Genomic DNA, 17574 nt, shown 5'->3' with positions numbered 1-17574 from the left:
TCAGGGGGGCACCATTGCCATTATAAGAGAACAAGCTTTTTTTATATAGAAAAATAGCACTGCACAAAGCCAAGGATTCTTGGCAGGGGCCTAGTTCACATTTTAAACTATGGAAGATGGGAGGGGCATGTGTTGGTCCAGCACCAGGCTGCTGCTGTTGCAGCTCGGTGGATAAAAGCGGGGTACCATACATGAAGTGTGACTGGTGTGGAAGGGGAAGTTGTTTGCTGAAGCACAGCTTGTAGAAATGATAGCAGAGATTTATCTAAAGCCAGCAATTACCCTCATCTGTCCCAACACTTGGAAATCGTCTTTGTGTAAGCATTATCCTGGACAGTTTCCAATCTGCCCTAGGACTGAATGAGACATGATTTTTATCATATAGTTTGGTGCTGCATCATTGTTTATTGTTCAACAAATAATGAGCAGGAATGGGCCCAGTATCCCTGAAGGAGAATTTCCACCCCCATCGTTCAGCCTAGACACTGAGGTCCACCTCCAAGGGCCTTCTGGCAGTTCCCTCACTGCGAGAAGTGAGGTTACAGGGAACCAGGCAGAGGGCCTTCTCAGTAGTGGCACTTGCCCTGTGGAATGCCCTCCCATCAGTCGGCGGTTTGAATCCGCGCAATGGGGTGAGCACCCATTGCTCTGTCCCAGCTCCTGCAAACCTAGCAGTTCGAAAGCATGCCAGTGCAAGTAGATAAATAGGTACCACTGCAGCAGGAAGGTAAACAGTGTTTCTGTGCACTCTGGCTTCCATCACAGTGTCCCATTGTGCCAGAAGTGGTTTAGTCATGCTGGCCATATGACCTGGAAAGCTGTCTGTGGGCAAATGCTGGCTCCCTCAGCCTGAAAGCAAGATGAGAGCCGCAACCCTATAGTCGCCTTTGACTGGGCTTAACCGTCCAGGGGTCCTTTACCTTTACTTATGCTTTTTTAGTGGGACGCGGGTAGCGCTGTGCGCCTAGGACTTGCCGATCGCATGGTCGGCAGTTCGAATCCCCGCAGCGGGATGCGCTCCCGTCTTTTGGTCCCAGCGCCTGCCAACCTAGCAGTTCAAATGCACCCCCGGGTGCAAGTAGATAAATAGGGACCGCTTACCAGCGGGAAGGTAAACGGCGTTTCCGTGTGCTGCGCTGGCTCGCCAGATGCATCTTGTCACGCTGGCCACGTGACCCAGAAGTGTCTGCGGACAGCGCTGGCTCCTGGCCTATAGAGTGAGATGAGCGGACAACCCTAGAGTCTGGCAAGACTGGCCCGTACGGGCAGGGGTACCTTTACCTTTACCTATGCTTTTTTTTAAAAAATGTAGAAATTAGATGGAAAACAGAAAGAGATTGAAAGTAGACTGATTGATCCATCCCAAGTCTATATTTATGTGGTACATTCTCTCTTAATGGTGGAATGTTCTCAAATTCCTATGTATAAGTAGCATCACAATGCATTAGGAACACACACACTGGTTTTGCAAGTGATCACTTATCTAAATAGTTTTTAGTACCTAACAGCACATTGAGGGCAGCAGTTCAATATAATATCACCAATACAGTAGCAGTACCTCTAAAACAGGCAGGCAAACCTGTGACCCTCCAGATAGAACAGGACTACATCTCCCATCATCCCTAACCATGGCAATGCTGGCTGGGGCTGATGAGAGTTGTGGTCCAACAACAACCAAAGGACGAAAGGTTCACTACCTCTTTTCTAAATTAGGTTCTTGAATTGGCTACTTGCTGTTAAACATCCTTTATTCACTGCTTTGTATTTATTAATTTTAATTGCTATGTATCTTATAAATTGCTAGGAAATGTGTTCACTTCTTTAAAAACAGTCAATGAAACTTTTTATACACTTGGTTAGGTTTTGGTGTATCATTTGGTATAGTACTGCCACACAGTGGTTGCTGGTTATATTATTGTTGGCATGCTGGAATGTTTATCATATTTGTTATTAACTGATAGTTTTTTATGATGACTTAAAAAATAAAGTGTTCCTAGTACTTAAACTGAGCTATTTGTTAGCTTGCTGTTATGCTTTGAAATGATTTTGTATTTGCTTTGCATTGTAGTGATGTAATGATTTGCATTTTTGTTGTTCTGTTGTGAACCCCCCCCCCCCGCCGGGCAGATTTATATGAAGCAGCGGCATACAGATTTAAATAATAAATGCCCATCCAAGATAGGTTAGAACAATAATTTTTTCAAAATACCAACAATAAAAAGCCATCAACCACCCCTGCCCACAAGAGAACAGCCAATAAAAATTTTCAGTCAGTCGATTAAAACACCTTGTAGAACAATAACAAGCCACAATCCAGAGCATTAAACATCAATCATAAATATGTCATGTCATGGTCTTCTGAAAGACTTGAAGCATGGGAGCCTGTCCAACCACAGGGAGTTTGAAAGTCATGAGGCCACCACAGAAAAGGCCCTTTTCTTTGTAGATCAGCCTCACTGATCTAGGTAGTGGGCACACAAGGAAGGTCTCTGTTGTAGATCTCAGCATGCAAGCAGGCTGATATGGGTGCAGGAAGACCATGAAATAGCTTGGGCACAAACCATTTTAAAATGTGAAGATAAGAACCAGCACTTTGAATTGGGCTTGGAATTAAAGCATCAACCAGTACAGTCATGGTGTTAACAGAATCTAAGGACCTCAGTCCCCTTGGAGTTCTGGCAGCTGCAGTCTGAACTAGCTGAAGTTTCCAAAATCAAACCTGGACATTTAATTTGTTTTGTTTTCATCTCCACATAAGCAGACTAATCATTGACTTGCACTCCGACAGTTTTGCCCCTGTGTGCTTCTAAGACCAGAAAATCCCCAGGGAACAGGTCCCCACGCTGCAAATTCTCAATATAAAGATTCCTGTCTGTGGGATGCAATGCCATATGTAGGAAGCAGCTTGCTTTGCATGCAGAGATTTCAGAAATTTATGACTGGGTAGAGGTAGAAAGGCATGGAGCAAAGGGAGAACTTCTTTCCATAGAAGAGGCAAAGATGCTACGCCCAGAACCAGAACCCAAAATCAGTGCGGGAATAACTAAAACACTCAGCTCATAAGTGAAGATCTCAGAACCAGACAAGAACACAACCTGGTAAGTTTAAATATCTCTGATACTGGCTCTAGAATAACAACCTAAAGCGGTAATGTAGTTTGAAAATATTTCTTTAGCAAGACCAAAGAAAACAGCAATTTGCCCTTGCACAATCGGCCAGGTGATGGAGGCAGAAATCTGAGGAAAGTTAGAGCACCAATTCTAGTCAGATTAGTGAGTGACTCTGTTTTGTTATATCTAAGTATCTTCCTTAGAAAGCAAAGTTGTAGATTTTGGGTAGAACATTGCACTAACATGATTTTCTGATCAGTGCAAGCCCTTCTGCTTGTCCAAAGGAATGTTCTCCCCCTTTCCCCCCATACACTGTTCTAAGTGTTCTCTCAACCCTGCAAGGCAAATTAGAGGACACCCATGTGGGAAGGATAGGGGGAATAGCTTCTGTTAGCACCTCAGCCTATTACAGCGCTACCCCGGGTTACAGATGCTTCAGGTTACAGACTCCGCTAACCCAGAAATAGTACCTTTGGTTAAGAACTTTGCTTCAGGATGAGAACAGAAATCATGTGACAGTGGCACAGAGGCAGCAGGAAGCCCCATTAGCCAAAGTGGTATCTCAGGTTAAGAACAGTTTCAGGTTAAGAACGGACCTCCAGAATGAATTAAGTTCTTAACCCGAAGTACCACTGTATCTCATTCAGCAGTTAAAATGGACTCCATGGTTGACTTTCCTCACTGGCCCACTGCAAAGTCATATGCATGCATTTGTTCAGACTAGAAACTGTATGGTATAACAGGGAGAATTGAGTTCCCAAATGTTCCCTTAAGAGTAGAAGTTTGTTTCCTAGGTTCTGAGTAACAGATTCTTACAGAGGGAATGTAAGAACTGAAGGGGAGGAAATAAGTTGTAAAACAGGGTTGTGGAACTGGATCTGGCCAACAAATTTTAGTGTCAGTGTTTTTATCATATATAGATATCATTGCAAACTGCTTTGAATTAAATAATATAGCAGCATATAATTTTTTAGAAAAATAAATAAATAAAAAGCCAGAACTGAATCTCCCCCACCCGCATGAGCCACATTCAACCCACATGCTTTGAAAGTAAGCCTTTCAGGTGCAAACATGAAGACCCCATGATCAGATGATAACCAGGACTCCAAAACTCAACACAGAGCCCTGTGTGGTGCTTTGAAGCCCCGACGACCAGGTGGTTGTTGGGATTTCAAAGCACCGCACTCAGCTCTAGGCAAGGGCTGAGCTTTGTGCAGATGCCTGCAAACCCCATTTTTTGTCCAGCCACTTCTTTGCTAGCTCCACACTCAGTTTCACATATGACATCAGATAAAGAGCAGGTGAGCATGGGTTGGCAAAAATTACCTTGCAAACCAAATGGTGTAAACACGTTAAATTTGCATACTGATACTGAATATTATTGCTGTAACAATGTTTTAAAAAATTAAAGGTAGCATCCAACTTTAATCAGAGAGCAGATGACCTATGGAAATCTATGGCCCCAGTAGCTTAGCTGAAGATTTAAATGCCTGATCAAGCTAGAATTGAGTCCTTTGGTCTTTTACACTTAGGAAGTGTATCTTTATGATCCTGAAACTTCTTAGTGCTTTATGATTGTGTGTGTTAAGGTATATTTTGCTCTTGCTAGTTCTAGTTAGTTGTGTTATTTTGTGTTAAGGTATATTTTGCTCTTGCTAGTTCTAGTTAGTTGTGTTATTTTGTGTTAAGGTATATTTTGCTCTTGCTAGTTCTAGTTAGTTGTGTTATTTTTTGTACTGTAGTTTTATTCTGTTTTCTTTTAGAGTTTCTTGTTGGTCATTGTTAACTTTTATTGTTAACCATCCAGAGGACATTGCTAAGTGGCTGGTATGCAAATGATGTAAAATAAATAAATGAATGCACACACAAGCTTAGCATGTTGTTTCCTGCCTAGGGAAATGACAGGCACCTGCCAACATTTATGCATCACTTATCCAATGTTCATCTAAACTGATGTAAAATGCTCAAGAAATACATTATATACACATTACTTTTTATTTTTCAATAAAGAATATATACATTTTTAAAATCCCGAAATTTGCATATCCATTTCCCACATTTTCCATCATACGGGATGATTAGGAGGATGACAGATACGGTCTGTTGCAGCAATAGTTAAGTTAGTGTTAGTTTTCAACCAAGTTTAAGACATCACCATTGTTTCTCTCCACTGTTTTACAGGTTTTGTGTTCTGTTATGATGGCCCAATGGAATCAAACCACAGTTTCAGAATTCATTCTTGCGGGATTCACAAACAACCCAGTACTCCGTATTTCCCTCTTTGCAGTGTTTCTGACCATCTACGCGATCACTCTTCTGGGAAATCTCGGGATGATAGCACTGATTCACCTTGACCGCCACCTTCAAACACCCATGTACTTCTTCCTCAGCAACCTGTCCTTCTCAGATCTCTGTTACTCCACTGTCATCGTCCCCAAAACGCTGGCAGATTTCTTGGCTGAGAAGAAAGCCATTTCGTTCACTGGCTGTGCTGCCCAGTTTTATTTCTATGCTGTCTTTGCCACTGTAGAGTGTCTCTTGCTAGCAGCCATGGCCTATGACCGCTATGTAGCAATCTGCAACCCGTTGCTTTACCCAGTTGTCATGTCTAGGAAGGTCTGCATTTGGCTTGTACTGGCTTCATACCTGGCGGGGTGTGCCAACGGCATGATACACACAAACACCACCTTCCGTCTTCCTTTCTGTGGCTCTAATGTCATTAACCACTTCTTTTGTGATGTACCCTTAATACTGAAGCTTGCTTGCTCCAACACAATGCTCAACCACATCCTGCTATTCGTGATCTCTTCCCTGATAGGTCTCTGTTCATTCCTCACCATCCTCATCTCTTACATCTACATCCTCATCACCATCCGTCGGATCAGCTCATCTGAGGGACGCAAGAAAACCTTATCTACCTGTGGCTCCCATATGATGGCTGTCACCTTGTTCTATACCACCATCCTTTTCATCTACCTGAAGCCCACCTCAAGTGATGCTGATGCCCAAGACCAAGTTGCTGCTGTCTTTTATACAGTGGTGATCCCCATGGTGAACCCTTTGATCTACAGCCTGAGGAACAAGGAGGTGAAGGCGGCTCTGAAAAGGATTGTGAGGAAGAAAGGTATTTCTGTTGAGGCATAAATTATGCACTTTGGGTGCTTCCAGGTGGGTGATAATTGTGAGATCGGTGCTCCTCTTACATGCAAGTCTTTGGCAGGGCTAGCATGACATCATTGTCATCAAAACAGCACGTGCTAAGATCCTCCAGTTGAGAACTTCTGTTGGTTCCCCATATCCCTGAGGTCTGGTTGGTCACCACTAGGGATAGAGATTTTAGTGTGGAAGGCCCTGACCCATGGTATTACTTGCCTGCAGAGATTCAACGGAGATCCTCCCTCCCTTCATTCAGATGTCTCTTGAAGTCTTCCTTGTTGGGCCTGCCCTTTGCAACATTAATTTCCTTTATAATCCAATCAGTATTTATTGATGTTTTAAATAATGCTTTTAAATGGATATCTTTGTTAACCTTGCTTTTACATGTTGTATTCCACCTTGTTATGTTGTTTTATGAATGTGTGGCCTATAAATTCATGAATTAAATAAATAAACTCACTGCCTCACCTCTTCATACATGATGAAGTGCCTGCTTCCCTTGAACTCTGTGATATGTTCTTGAGGAATCTGCAGAAGGGCCTATGGGGTGTTATAGAGATGCTAGGCTAGGTTAGCCGTCCTCTTGTGGGAAGAAAAGTACAAGATACAGTGGTTAGCACCCTGTGGCATCAGATTATGAAGAGATTCTTACCCAATCCTGCCACTTGTAGCTTTCCAGTATGAGATGTACTTGCCTAGACTTTTCACCTGGTTCATCTGTGTGGGATCATTTCCTGCTTGCATGGTTTCCAGTCAGTCCCTTGTAATACTACCCCTGACTATCAGTACAGTTTCTACCTGTCACATGCAGCACCCTGGTTTGCAAGAAGAATCAGCTCAAAAACAGCCAGGAAGGTCAGGTTATCAGTTCCCTTAGGGAGTCACCATGGCTTCAAACAGGGCAGGCGCAAAGCTTTCTCTCCTTGCTCAACACACCTCACGGTTGTGTCAATCTTTTATGGGAAATGCTTCTTCATATATGTGCATCCCAGTTCTGGTTCCAGCTCATCAGTTGATGTGGACAAGATGATCTTTGTGTTCTACACTATGGTGATCCCCATGCTGAACCCTTTGATCTACAGCTTGAGGAACAAAGAGGTGAAAGATGCTGTGAGGCGGCTGATCAAGGGGAAGGGCTTTCTACAGAATGGGGGGGGAGCATAGATTCAGTTATGTAAAAGAAAGAATGAATCAGAGGTAGCCAACGTTGTGACCTCCTATTGTTGCTGGTTTGCAGCTCCCATTACCCCTGACCATTGGCCAGGCCAGCCTGGCAGAATATGGCAAGAGTTGGAGCTAAGATAACTCAATTGATGACATGTATTCTGTTACTCTCTTCAATTAAATTTATAAGGTAAAAGGAAGAGTGGAAGGTTTTTAGGAATATAAACAAAGCCCAGGAGGTTTTGAGGTGCTAAAACAATGATTTTCAAGGTTCCTCATCTAGGGCTTGCAATTAGATAAGAGATAAACCAGAATTTATAGCAGGAAGGTAGCATGTTACATGTGCTTAATAGTTAGATCAGGGTGAGGAAATGAGTCTGTTATAATGTTATGGGGCTAAACTCTGGTTTAAACATTCAAGAAGTGGTGATTTAAGATTAGAACAAGCTTTGGGGCGATTGATTTACGTAGCACTGAAAGAATTTGAAAGGCATTGAGAGCTTCATGAAAAACTGTTGGCTAGAAACCAGGACGCCTCAGGAAAAAGGCAGTTTAGGAAGCTGGCTTGTGTTCCTAAATCAGGGGTGGGGAACATTTTTCAGCTCAACAGCTACATTTCCCTGTGGGCAACATTCTGGGGTCCATCTGCCAATGGTGGGCAGGGCTTAAAGGAAAAGTCGACAGGATGACCTTTATATAGTGAGCTGTATATATCCAGCCCCCCTTCATGGATCACTGCCTTGCCGTGGCGAAGGGGCTTGAAGAACTCAGAGAAGCTATGAACTATGCCGAGCAGGGCACCCAAGATGAACAGGTCATAGTGGAGAGTTTTGACCAAACGTGATCCACCTGGAGGAGGAACCGGCAAGCCACTCCAGTATCCCTGCCAAGAAAACTCCATGGACAAAGACAACAGGCATATAAAAGATATGACGCTGGAAGATGAGCCCCTCAGGTCGGAAGGCGTCCAACATGCTACTGGGGAAGAGCGGAGGGCAAGTACAAGTAGATCCAGAGCTGATGAAGCGGCTGGGCCAAAGCCGAAAGGACGCTCAGTTGCGGATATGCCTGGAAGCGAAAGGAAAGTCCAATGCTGTAAAGAAAAATATTGCATAGGAACCTGGAATGTAAGAACCATGAACCTGGGTAAGTTGGAGGTGGTCAAAAATGAGATGGCAAGAATAAATATTGACATCCTGGGCATCAGTGAACTAAAATGGACGGGAATGGGTGAATTCAGTTCGGATGACCATCATATCTACTACTGTGGGCAAGAAACCCGTAAAAGAAATGGAGTGGCCCTCATAGTCAACAAAAGAGTGGCGAAAGCTATACTGGGATGCAATCTCAAAAATGATAGAATGATCTCGATACGAATCCAAGGCAGACCTTTTAACATCACAGTAATCCAAGTTTATGCACCAACTACTTGTGCTGAAGAAACTGAAATTGACCAATTCTATGAAGACTTACAAGACCTTATAGAAGTGACACCAAAAAAGGATGTTCTTCTCATTATAGGGGATTGGAATGCTAAAGTAGGGAGTCAAGAGATAAAAGGAACAACTGGCAAGTTTGGCCTTGGAGATCAAAACGAAGCAGGGCAAAGGCTAATAGAGTTCTGCCAAGAGAACAAGTTGGTCATCACAAACACGCTTTTCCAACAACACAAGAGACGACTCTACACATGGACATCACCAGATGGGCAGCATCGAAATCAGATTGATTATATTCTCTGCAGCCAAAGATGGAGAAGCTCTATACAGTCAGCAAAAACAAGACCTGGAGCTGACTGTGGCTCAGATCATCAGCTTCTTATAGCAAAATTCAAGCTTAAACTGAAGAAAGTAGGAAAAACCACTGGGCCGGTAAGATACAATCTAAGTCAAATCCCTTATGAATACACAGTGGAAGTGAGGAACAGGTTTAAGGATTTAGATTTGGTGGACAGAATGCCTGAAGAACTATGGATGGAGGCTCGTAACATTATACAGGAGGCAGCAACGAAAACCATCCCAATGAAAAGGAAATGCAAGAAAGCCAAGTGGCTGTCCAATGAGGCCTTACAAATAGCGGGGGAGATGAGGCAAGCAAAATGCGAGGGAGATGGTGAAAGATACAGGAAATTGAATGCAGATTTCCAAAGAATAGCAAGGAGAGACAAGAAGACCTTCTTAAACGAGCAATGCAAAGAAATAGAGGAAAGCAATAGAATGGGAAGAACCAGAGATCTGTTCAAGAAAATTGGAGATATGAAAGGAACATTTCGTACAAAGATTTCCATAATAAAGGACAAAAGTGGAAAGGACCTAACAGAAGCAGAAGACATCAAGAAGAGGTGGCAAGAATACACAGAGGAATTATACCAGAAAGAAATGGATGTCTCGTATACCCCAGGTAGTGTGGTTGCTGACCTTGAGCCAGACATCCTGGAAAGTGAAGTCAAATGGGCCTTAGAAAGCACTGCAAATAACAAGGCCAGTGGAAGTGATGGTATTCCAGCTGAACTATTTAAAAGTTTAAAAGATGATGCTGTTAAGGTGCTACACTCAATATGCCAGCAAGTTTGGAAAACTCAGCAGTGGCCAGAAGATTGGAGAAGATCAGTCTACATCCCAATCCCAAAGAAGGGCAGTGCCAAAGAATGCTCCAACTACCGCACAATTGCACTCATTTCACACGCTAGCAAGGTTATGCTTAAAATTCTACAAGGAAGGCTCAAGCAGTATGTGGACCGAGAACTCCCAGAAGTGCAAGCTGGATTTAGAAGAGGCAGAGGAACCAGAGACCAAATTGCAAACATGCGCTGGATTATGGAGAAAGCTAGAGAGTTCCAGAAAGACATCTACTTCTGCTTCATTGATTATGCAAAAGCCTTTGACTGTGTCGACCACGGCAAACTATGGCAAGTTCTTAAAGAAATGGGAGTGCCAGATCACCTCATCTGTCTCCTAAGAAATCTCTATGTGGGACAAGAAGCTACAGTTAGAACTGGATATGGAACAACTGATTGGTTCAAAATTGGGAAAGGAGTACGACAAGGCTGTATTTTGTCTCCCTGCTTATTTAACTTATATGCAGAATTTATCATGCGAAAGGCTGGGCTGGATGAATCCCTAGCCGGAATTAAGATTGCCGGAAGAAATATCAACAACCTCAGATATGCAGATGACACAACCTTGATGGCAGAAAGTGAGGAGGAATTAAAGAACCTTTTAATGAGGGTGAAAGAGGAGAGCGCAAAATATGGTCTGAAGCTCAACATCAAAAAAACGAAGATCATGGCCACTGGTCCCATCACCTCCTGGCAAATAGAAGGGGAAGAAATGGAGGTAGTGAGAGATTTTACTTTCTTGGGCTCAATGATCACTGCAGATGGTGACAGCAGCCACGAAATTAAAAGACGCCTGCTTCTTGGGAGAAGGGCAATGACAGGCCTAGACAGCATCTTGAGAAGTAGAGACATCACCTTGCCAACAAAGGTTCGTATAGTTAAAGCTATGGTTTTCCCAGTAGTGATGTATGGAAGTGAGAGCTGGACCATAAAGAAGGCTGATCGCCGAAGAATTGATGCTTTTGAATTATGGTGCTGGAGGAGACTCTTGAGAGTCCCATGGACTGCAAGAAGATCAAACCTCTCCATACTGAAGGAAATCAACCCTGAGTGCTCACTGGAAGGACAGATTGTGAAGCTGAGGCTCCAGTACTTTGGCCACCTCTTCTCCCTGGAGAAGACCCTGATGTTGGGAAAGATGGAGGGCACAAGGAGAAGGGGGCGACAGAGGACGAGATGGTTGGATAGTGTTTTCGAGGTTACCAGCATGAGTTTGACCAAACTGCGGGAGGCAGTGGAGGACAGAGGTGCCTGGCGTTCTCTGGTCCATGGGGTCACGAAGAGTCGGACACGACTAAATGACTAAACAACAACAACAACAACATATATCCAGCCATGCAAAAGTCAGAGATTTCTACACCACCGTGCATATCTCTCTAGACATTATCCAGGCAAGCAAGAGGCATTATCATACTTCAAGGATGCATTCCACCAAGACAAAAGCATTTGAGAAGAGCACATGTAGAACAGGGTAAAGCCCAGGGGAGAAAAGGTGCATCCTGGAAAGAGTCTCAGGAGCCAGACTGAAAGAATTAGAGGTCTACCTTTGGTTTCTGGGCTAAAGGCCCCAGTCTGCTGCCCCAAACCATAGCAGAGTAGTTTAACAATCTATCCTTCTTCCCATGGAACTTTGATCATAGCTCTGAGAGAGGAATAGGGGGTCTCCTAAGAACTCTAAGCATCCTTAACAAACTGCAGTTTCCAGGATTTTTTTGCGGAAGCCATGACTTGTAAAAGTGGTATGGTACTGCTTTAAATGTATAGCACAATGAGGTCTAGGAGGAAACTTCACTAATGTTTAGAGCAGATTGGCAGTTACAGTAACCTCCTTTGAACATTAACAGATGCCAGTCACCTAACAATCCAGCCATCTGGGTCCACAGGGTAAAGGGGGTGAGGGATCCAACCTGCTGACTCGATCTAGTTCCCCATCCATGGTTTATATGAAACCCCCAGTTCTGCTAAAGTTTGTCACAACTTGGTCCCATCGCAATGGGTTTTGAGCTCCTTGTGACTAACTTGGTCTAGTAGTTTCAAGGAACTGCTTGTGAACAACTTTAAATTTCATGTTCCTGTTCTTTCATACCACCTCATCAGTAGAACTCAAGATAGCATCCATATTCTACACAACAGGAATGTAGGCAGCTGACCAGAATATTTCTCCAAATGGTCCAAGACTATCTGCTTTAGCAGAAAGGGTCTCTCCAGGGTCTCATGCAGGTGAGAGATGGGGAGAGTCAATGTAATTGTGAGAGGGGTTAACAAACCAATTGGCCAAGAAATTTCCATGATTGGGCTGATTTTGTTGAGGGCACTTTTGAATGTGAACATTTTAATGTTTGCTGAGTTTGGGGATTGATTGCTTTATCTACACATTGCTGTTGAAATGCACCATGTTTTGAAAGTAATTGCTATTGAAATTGCTGGTATGTGTTTTTTTAAAAATATATTTTTAATTAATTTTCCATTTAAACATATGTAATCACATCATTGCAATCCATTTTCCTTCTTTGGCTCTTTAGAGCCTGTTGACTTCCTTCCCTCCCACCTCTTGGCTTTCAAAAGTAACCTTTATATCACAGCACTTTATATATTTTCCAATTCTAACATAATTCATTACAAAATACCTCAAAGTTTAAATAAATGCAGAAAGGTAAAAAAAAAAAATCAGTACAAGTCTTCAGGCAACCCTACTAGTGTTGTTAATTGCTTTCAAATATTCTATAAATTTACTCCAGTCTTTTTGGAATACTTGATCATGCTGGTTTCGGATTTTTCCCATCAGCTTCATCAGTTCCGCAAAGTCCATCATTTTCATCTGCCACTCTTCTTTCGTTGGTACTTGTTGTTTACATTTGGGGGCTAAAAGGATTCTTGCTGCTGTTGTTGCATACATGAACAGTCTTTAATCTTTTTCTGGTATCTCTTCGCCTACTATACCCAGTAAAGCCTTCTGGTCTTTTAACAAAAGTGTTTTTAAACATTTTCTTTAACTCATTATATATGGGAAATGAAATTGCTGATATGTTATGACGAAATGCTCATTGATGTTTACATTATGTGTAACGTATTGTGGTTTCTGTTTTGTGCCTTTATTGTGGAAAAGTTGGCATATACATTAAATTTTAATCTAACTTAAGTTTCTTCCCATATTTTCTTTGATAATCAAATACAGATGCAGAGGATTCAGAGGGCAGTGGAAGGCAACTTTGGGGGGTGGGACTTGCCTAACCCTTTCACCTCTGACAGTTTTTCTGATAAAAATTTACCCCAACTATTTTTCCAAGGAGGTAAAGGGAATCTGGGTTTTTGCTCCTGCAGGGTATAGAACATCTTCAGGGGATAACAGCTATGGAGAGTGGCAGATGCTACAGCCACTGGATGACTCTGTCCCATACAGTGAAATGGACCTGTATCTGGAAGCCTAGGTTGCAGCACCATAATCCAGCAATAGAAGTCACCCTTACACAAGTAGAGAAATGGCTATAGACTCATGTCTTGCTTGTGGGCTTTCCATAGCCCTCTGGTTGGCCACTGTGAGAACAGGATGCTGGACTGAGTAGACCTTTGGTCTGATCCAGCACAGATGTCTTACATTCTTATTATATCAGTGGGCTTAAGTGTACTATACTCTCTACTGGATTGTAGTCTAGATCTGCTTTTTACACTATTTGTGCTGGCACTGTGTGCTTAGAATGTATTGTTTTTGCTTTGTAGGGACATTTGCAGTGGAATTGACTTCTCCTACAGAGAGCCATTAAGATAATTGCAATTCCCACCTGATATCTGATCCTTCCGGAGGACAAAATCCCCAGTTTCAAACTCTCAGAATAGGAAGTTCCTTCTGAACAGCAGTTTCAGAAATACTAAGTTGCACACAACAAGCAGTTCTGCGATACATAAGAATTTGTAGGCATCATAATGATATTCAGCCATCTTTTCATCTCATCACTGAAAGCTGCTCCTGTGGTAGTGAGTGGAGTAAATAGTGGAGGTTCAACTTGATGCACAGGACAAACCAGAGGCAAGAATTGCAAGAAGAAAAAGTGTTTGAAGGTCATAAGAGGATGGGTAGGTTAAAAAGTATTTCTAGATTTTAGTTTTCAAATTAGGCTTTGGCCAGATTGCACTTCCTAAACTACAGGCTTGCAATGTGTCCACATACATCCATTGCCTGTTCCAGGGATCCTTTCATTCTTCGCCCTGACCTGCCAAGTCAGATGAGAAGAAAAGGGAAAGATCTTTTCACCCTTCTGGCCTCTCCTTCCTCTCTGCTCTTCCCATTCGGCTAAGACAGGGGTCTGCAACCCACGGCTCCGGAGCCGCATGTGGCTCTTTTACACCTTTGCCACGGCTCCGGGGTGGATACTAGCGAGGGGGGGAGGCGCATTGTGCGCCCCGACACTCCCTACTGTGGTGGGCGCTGTACTGGCTGTGACATCGCATGGGGGCGGTGCGTGCGTTAGTCACGCACCATCCCAACGTCACCTTCCCGCCCGCCCGCTACATTGTAAGGGGCATGTACGCTGGTCACTGCATTGAAAGGGGGCATGTACTCTGGTCACTGTTTTGAAGGGGAGTGAAGAACACACACACACAAAAAAGGTAACTTGTTAATTTAACATTTATTTCTATGAGGAGGGGTAATTCTGAGGGGTCAAACAAAGAAATAATAAAACAGTGACAAAAAAATTATTTTTATAATGACGAGTTTTGCGGCTCCCAGGTTTTTTTTTCTTCGGAAACGGGTCCAAGTGGCTCTTTTTGTCTTAAAGGTTGCAGACCCCTGGGCTAAGATGTGCCAGGTCAACCAGATTATAAACACAGGAGGGTAATTCTCCATGAGGATACAAATGCAAACTTCTTTCTCTGTCATGGCTTCCCTCTCTAGGAATCCAGCAGCTATCTATCAGATCATTTTTACACTCTCCCCAAAGAGTCATTGAAACAAACCATTTTTTAAATATTTGTTTAGTAGCAGCCACTGATACTGAAAGCATGATTCATGATGCTGAACCCTTGTCTAAAACTAACTCCAAAAAAAGAAGTAGCCCAGGGCTAATTTTGAGTTAACCAAGCAAATGGTTTATGAGTGAAAATGTTTTCTTCATAAACAGGCATAAGAAAGAGATCCTTTGAAGAAGGGCAATGGAATTTTCTCCAACATATTAGTCATCCTCCAGCAGGGCTAATAGCAGTTTCATTGGGAGGGGTGGGAAGCTTGTCAAAGACTACATTGTTGGAAGAAAGGGGTAACTCCACACACTGTGGTCTTCACCTTCCTCTCCTCCTCTCTTAGCTCTGCAGCTGCAATTTTGCCTTTAAAAATAATGCCTGAAACATAGTGATACCTTTAGTATCACATCTAGTTGGGCCCTTAAACAAAAGACTGTGCTGTTGTTCAAATACCAGGGAGGACATCACACTGCATATACCTATTAAGCAGTTCAAATGCACATAGCTGTCCTAGCATGGAAAGCAGAATGAGTCTGTTGCATGTACTAGAAAGGTACTTTGAGGTGAAACTAACCCCTCAGCTTTAACATTTCAACGTTTTCCCCAAAACTGCTGCTGGTGCCACTTTCTTTCTTTTTACACAAGCACAAATACTTCTCTTACACACTAGTATTAAAACCACCCCGCAAATGCAGCTCTAAAATCATGCAGCTTGCATTGTTTGCAACAGGGATGTGCACAACTTGTGGCCCTCCAAATCTCCAGTCACCATAATCACCTCACCACTTGGCACACTGGCTGGGGCTGATAGAAGTCCAAGGAGCAATAGGTTTTCCTCCTCCAGTTTCTAATAGTAGTAGTAGTAGTAGTAGTAGTAATTAATAAATGAAAAGGGGAGTCCTGATAATACAATGGGAAGAGGTGAGAGATCCACATAATACAGTGTTGTTGTTTTCCACCACAGTGCAGGAGGAAGTGGCTGTGGAAAATCATACCACAATACATGAATTCATTTTTTCGGGATTCACAGACTCTTCAAAACTTCAGTTCCCTCTTTTCACTTTTTTCCTAGCAGTATACCTTATCACCCTGCTTGGCAACCTTGGAATGATCATTTTAATCAGGATTAGCTTGCAACTCCACACCCCCATGTACTTCTTCCTTAGCAACTTATCCTTTGTAGACCTCTGCTACTCGACTGTCGTCACTCCCAAGATGCTGATGGATTTGGTCATGAAAAGAAAAGCAATCTCATTGACTGGCTGTGCTCTACAGATGTGGTTTTTTGGACTCTTTTTAGCCACCGAGTGTTTCCTCTTGGCAGCAATGGCATACGACCGATATATGGCCATTTCCAATCCACTTCTTTATACAGTAATCATGTCACGCAGAGTTTGCACCCAGCTGATCATCGCCCCCTACCTTTTAGGAGTACTGAATGCCACAACACACACAACCTTAACTTTTCAACTCACCTTCTGTCACACCAATACGATCAACCATTTCTTCTGTGACATCCCTGCAGTCATATCCCTCTCCTGTTCAGATACCAGACTCAACAAGGGGGTGCTTTTCAGTCTATCGTGTACCTTTGGCATTGTGAGTACGTCAATTATCATTGTCTCCTATATCTACATCCTCACGGCCATCCTGAGAATACGCACCAACAAGGGCAGGCGCAAAGCTTTCTCCACCTGCTCAACCCATCTCACGGTAGTGTCTATCTTTTATGGGACACTCTTCTTTATATATGTGCGTCCCAGCTCTATGTCTTCAGCTGATGAGGATAAGATGGTCTCTATGTTCTACACAGTTATGATCCCCATGCTGAACCCTCTGATCTACAGCTTCAGAAACAAAGAAGTGAAAGATGCAGTGAGGCAACTGGCCAGAGGGAAAAACCTTCCTATGCAATAAAAAGGCATGCATTGTGTTGGCTTTCTTTCCTTGATGGATAATAAATCTCAAGTAACTAAAAGAATGGGTCCTTTCTGGATTTCACAGAGAATATTGTTTCCACACAGCACAATGTTTTAAGATTTTATCTTAAAGAGACTCATTACAGCACTGTGTTTTGTTATCTGGGCGATCTTTTAGAAGAGAAGATGCTAAAGTCTAGCATCTTCAGGAATACAGTGGTACCTCGGGTTAAGTACTTAATTCGTTCCGGAGGTCCGTTCTTAACCTGAAACAGTTCTTAACCTGAAACACCACTTTAGCTAATGAGGCCTCCTGCTGCCGCCACACCGCCGGAGCACAATTTCTGTTCTTATCCTGAAGCAACGTTCTTAACCTGAAGCACTATTTCTGGGTTAGCAGAGTCTGTAACCTGAAGCGCATGTAACCTGAAGCGTATGTAACCCTAGGTACCACTGTACTTGCTTTTTGTTCCTTAATTTATTTGGATAAAGATTATGATCACAGCTCAGTGGTAGAGCATGGTCCCATTTCAATCCCTGGCATTTCTAGGTAAGCCTGGGGGTGTCCGTTCTGGAAACCCAGAGAGCTACTGTGAACAAGACAGAGTGATAATCTGAGATGATATAAGGCAGCTGCCTTTGTTCCTATGATTCT

The 17574-nt window shown here is 43.0% G+C and overlaps 1 protein-coding gene across 1 annotated transcript; it reads left to right on the top strand.

Annotated features, from left to right (window-relative positions):
• Nucleotides 1-5309: 5309 nt before the first annotated feature.
• LOC309356706 (uncharacterized protein) lies at nt 5310-16917 on the top strand (the record flags this gene model as incomplete). Its single annotated transcript, XM_081888308.1, has 4 exons — nt 5310-6253; nt 7259-7376; nt 7504-7555; nt 15965-16917. The coding sequence occupies 4 exons, from the start codon at nt 5310-5312 to the stop codon at nt 16915-16917; spliced, it is 2067 nt and encodes a 688-aa protein (XP_081744434.1).
• Nucleotides 16918-17574: the final 657 nt, after the last annotated feature.

Source organism: Podarcis melisellensis (genome assembly GCF_964234715.1).
Source record: "Podarcis melisellensis genome assembly, chromosome: 1".
Classification (NCBI taxonomy): domain Eukaryota; kingdom Metazoa; phylum Chordata; class Lepidosauria; order Squamata; family Lacertidae; genus Podarcis; species Podarcis melisellensis.
This window is presented reverse-complemented; position numbering and strand designations above follow the sequence as displayed.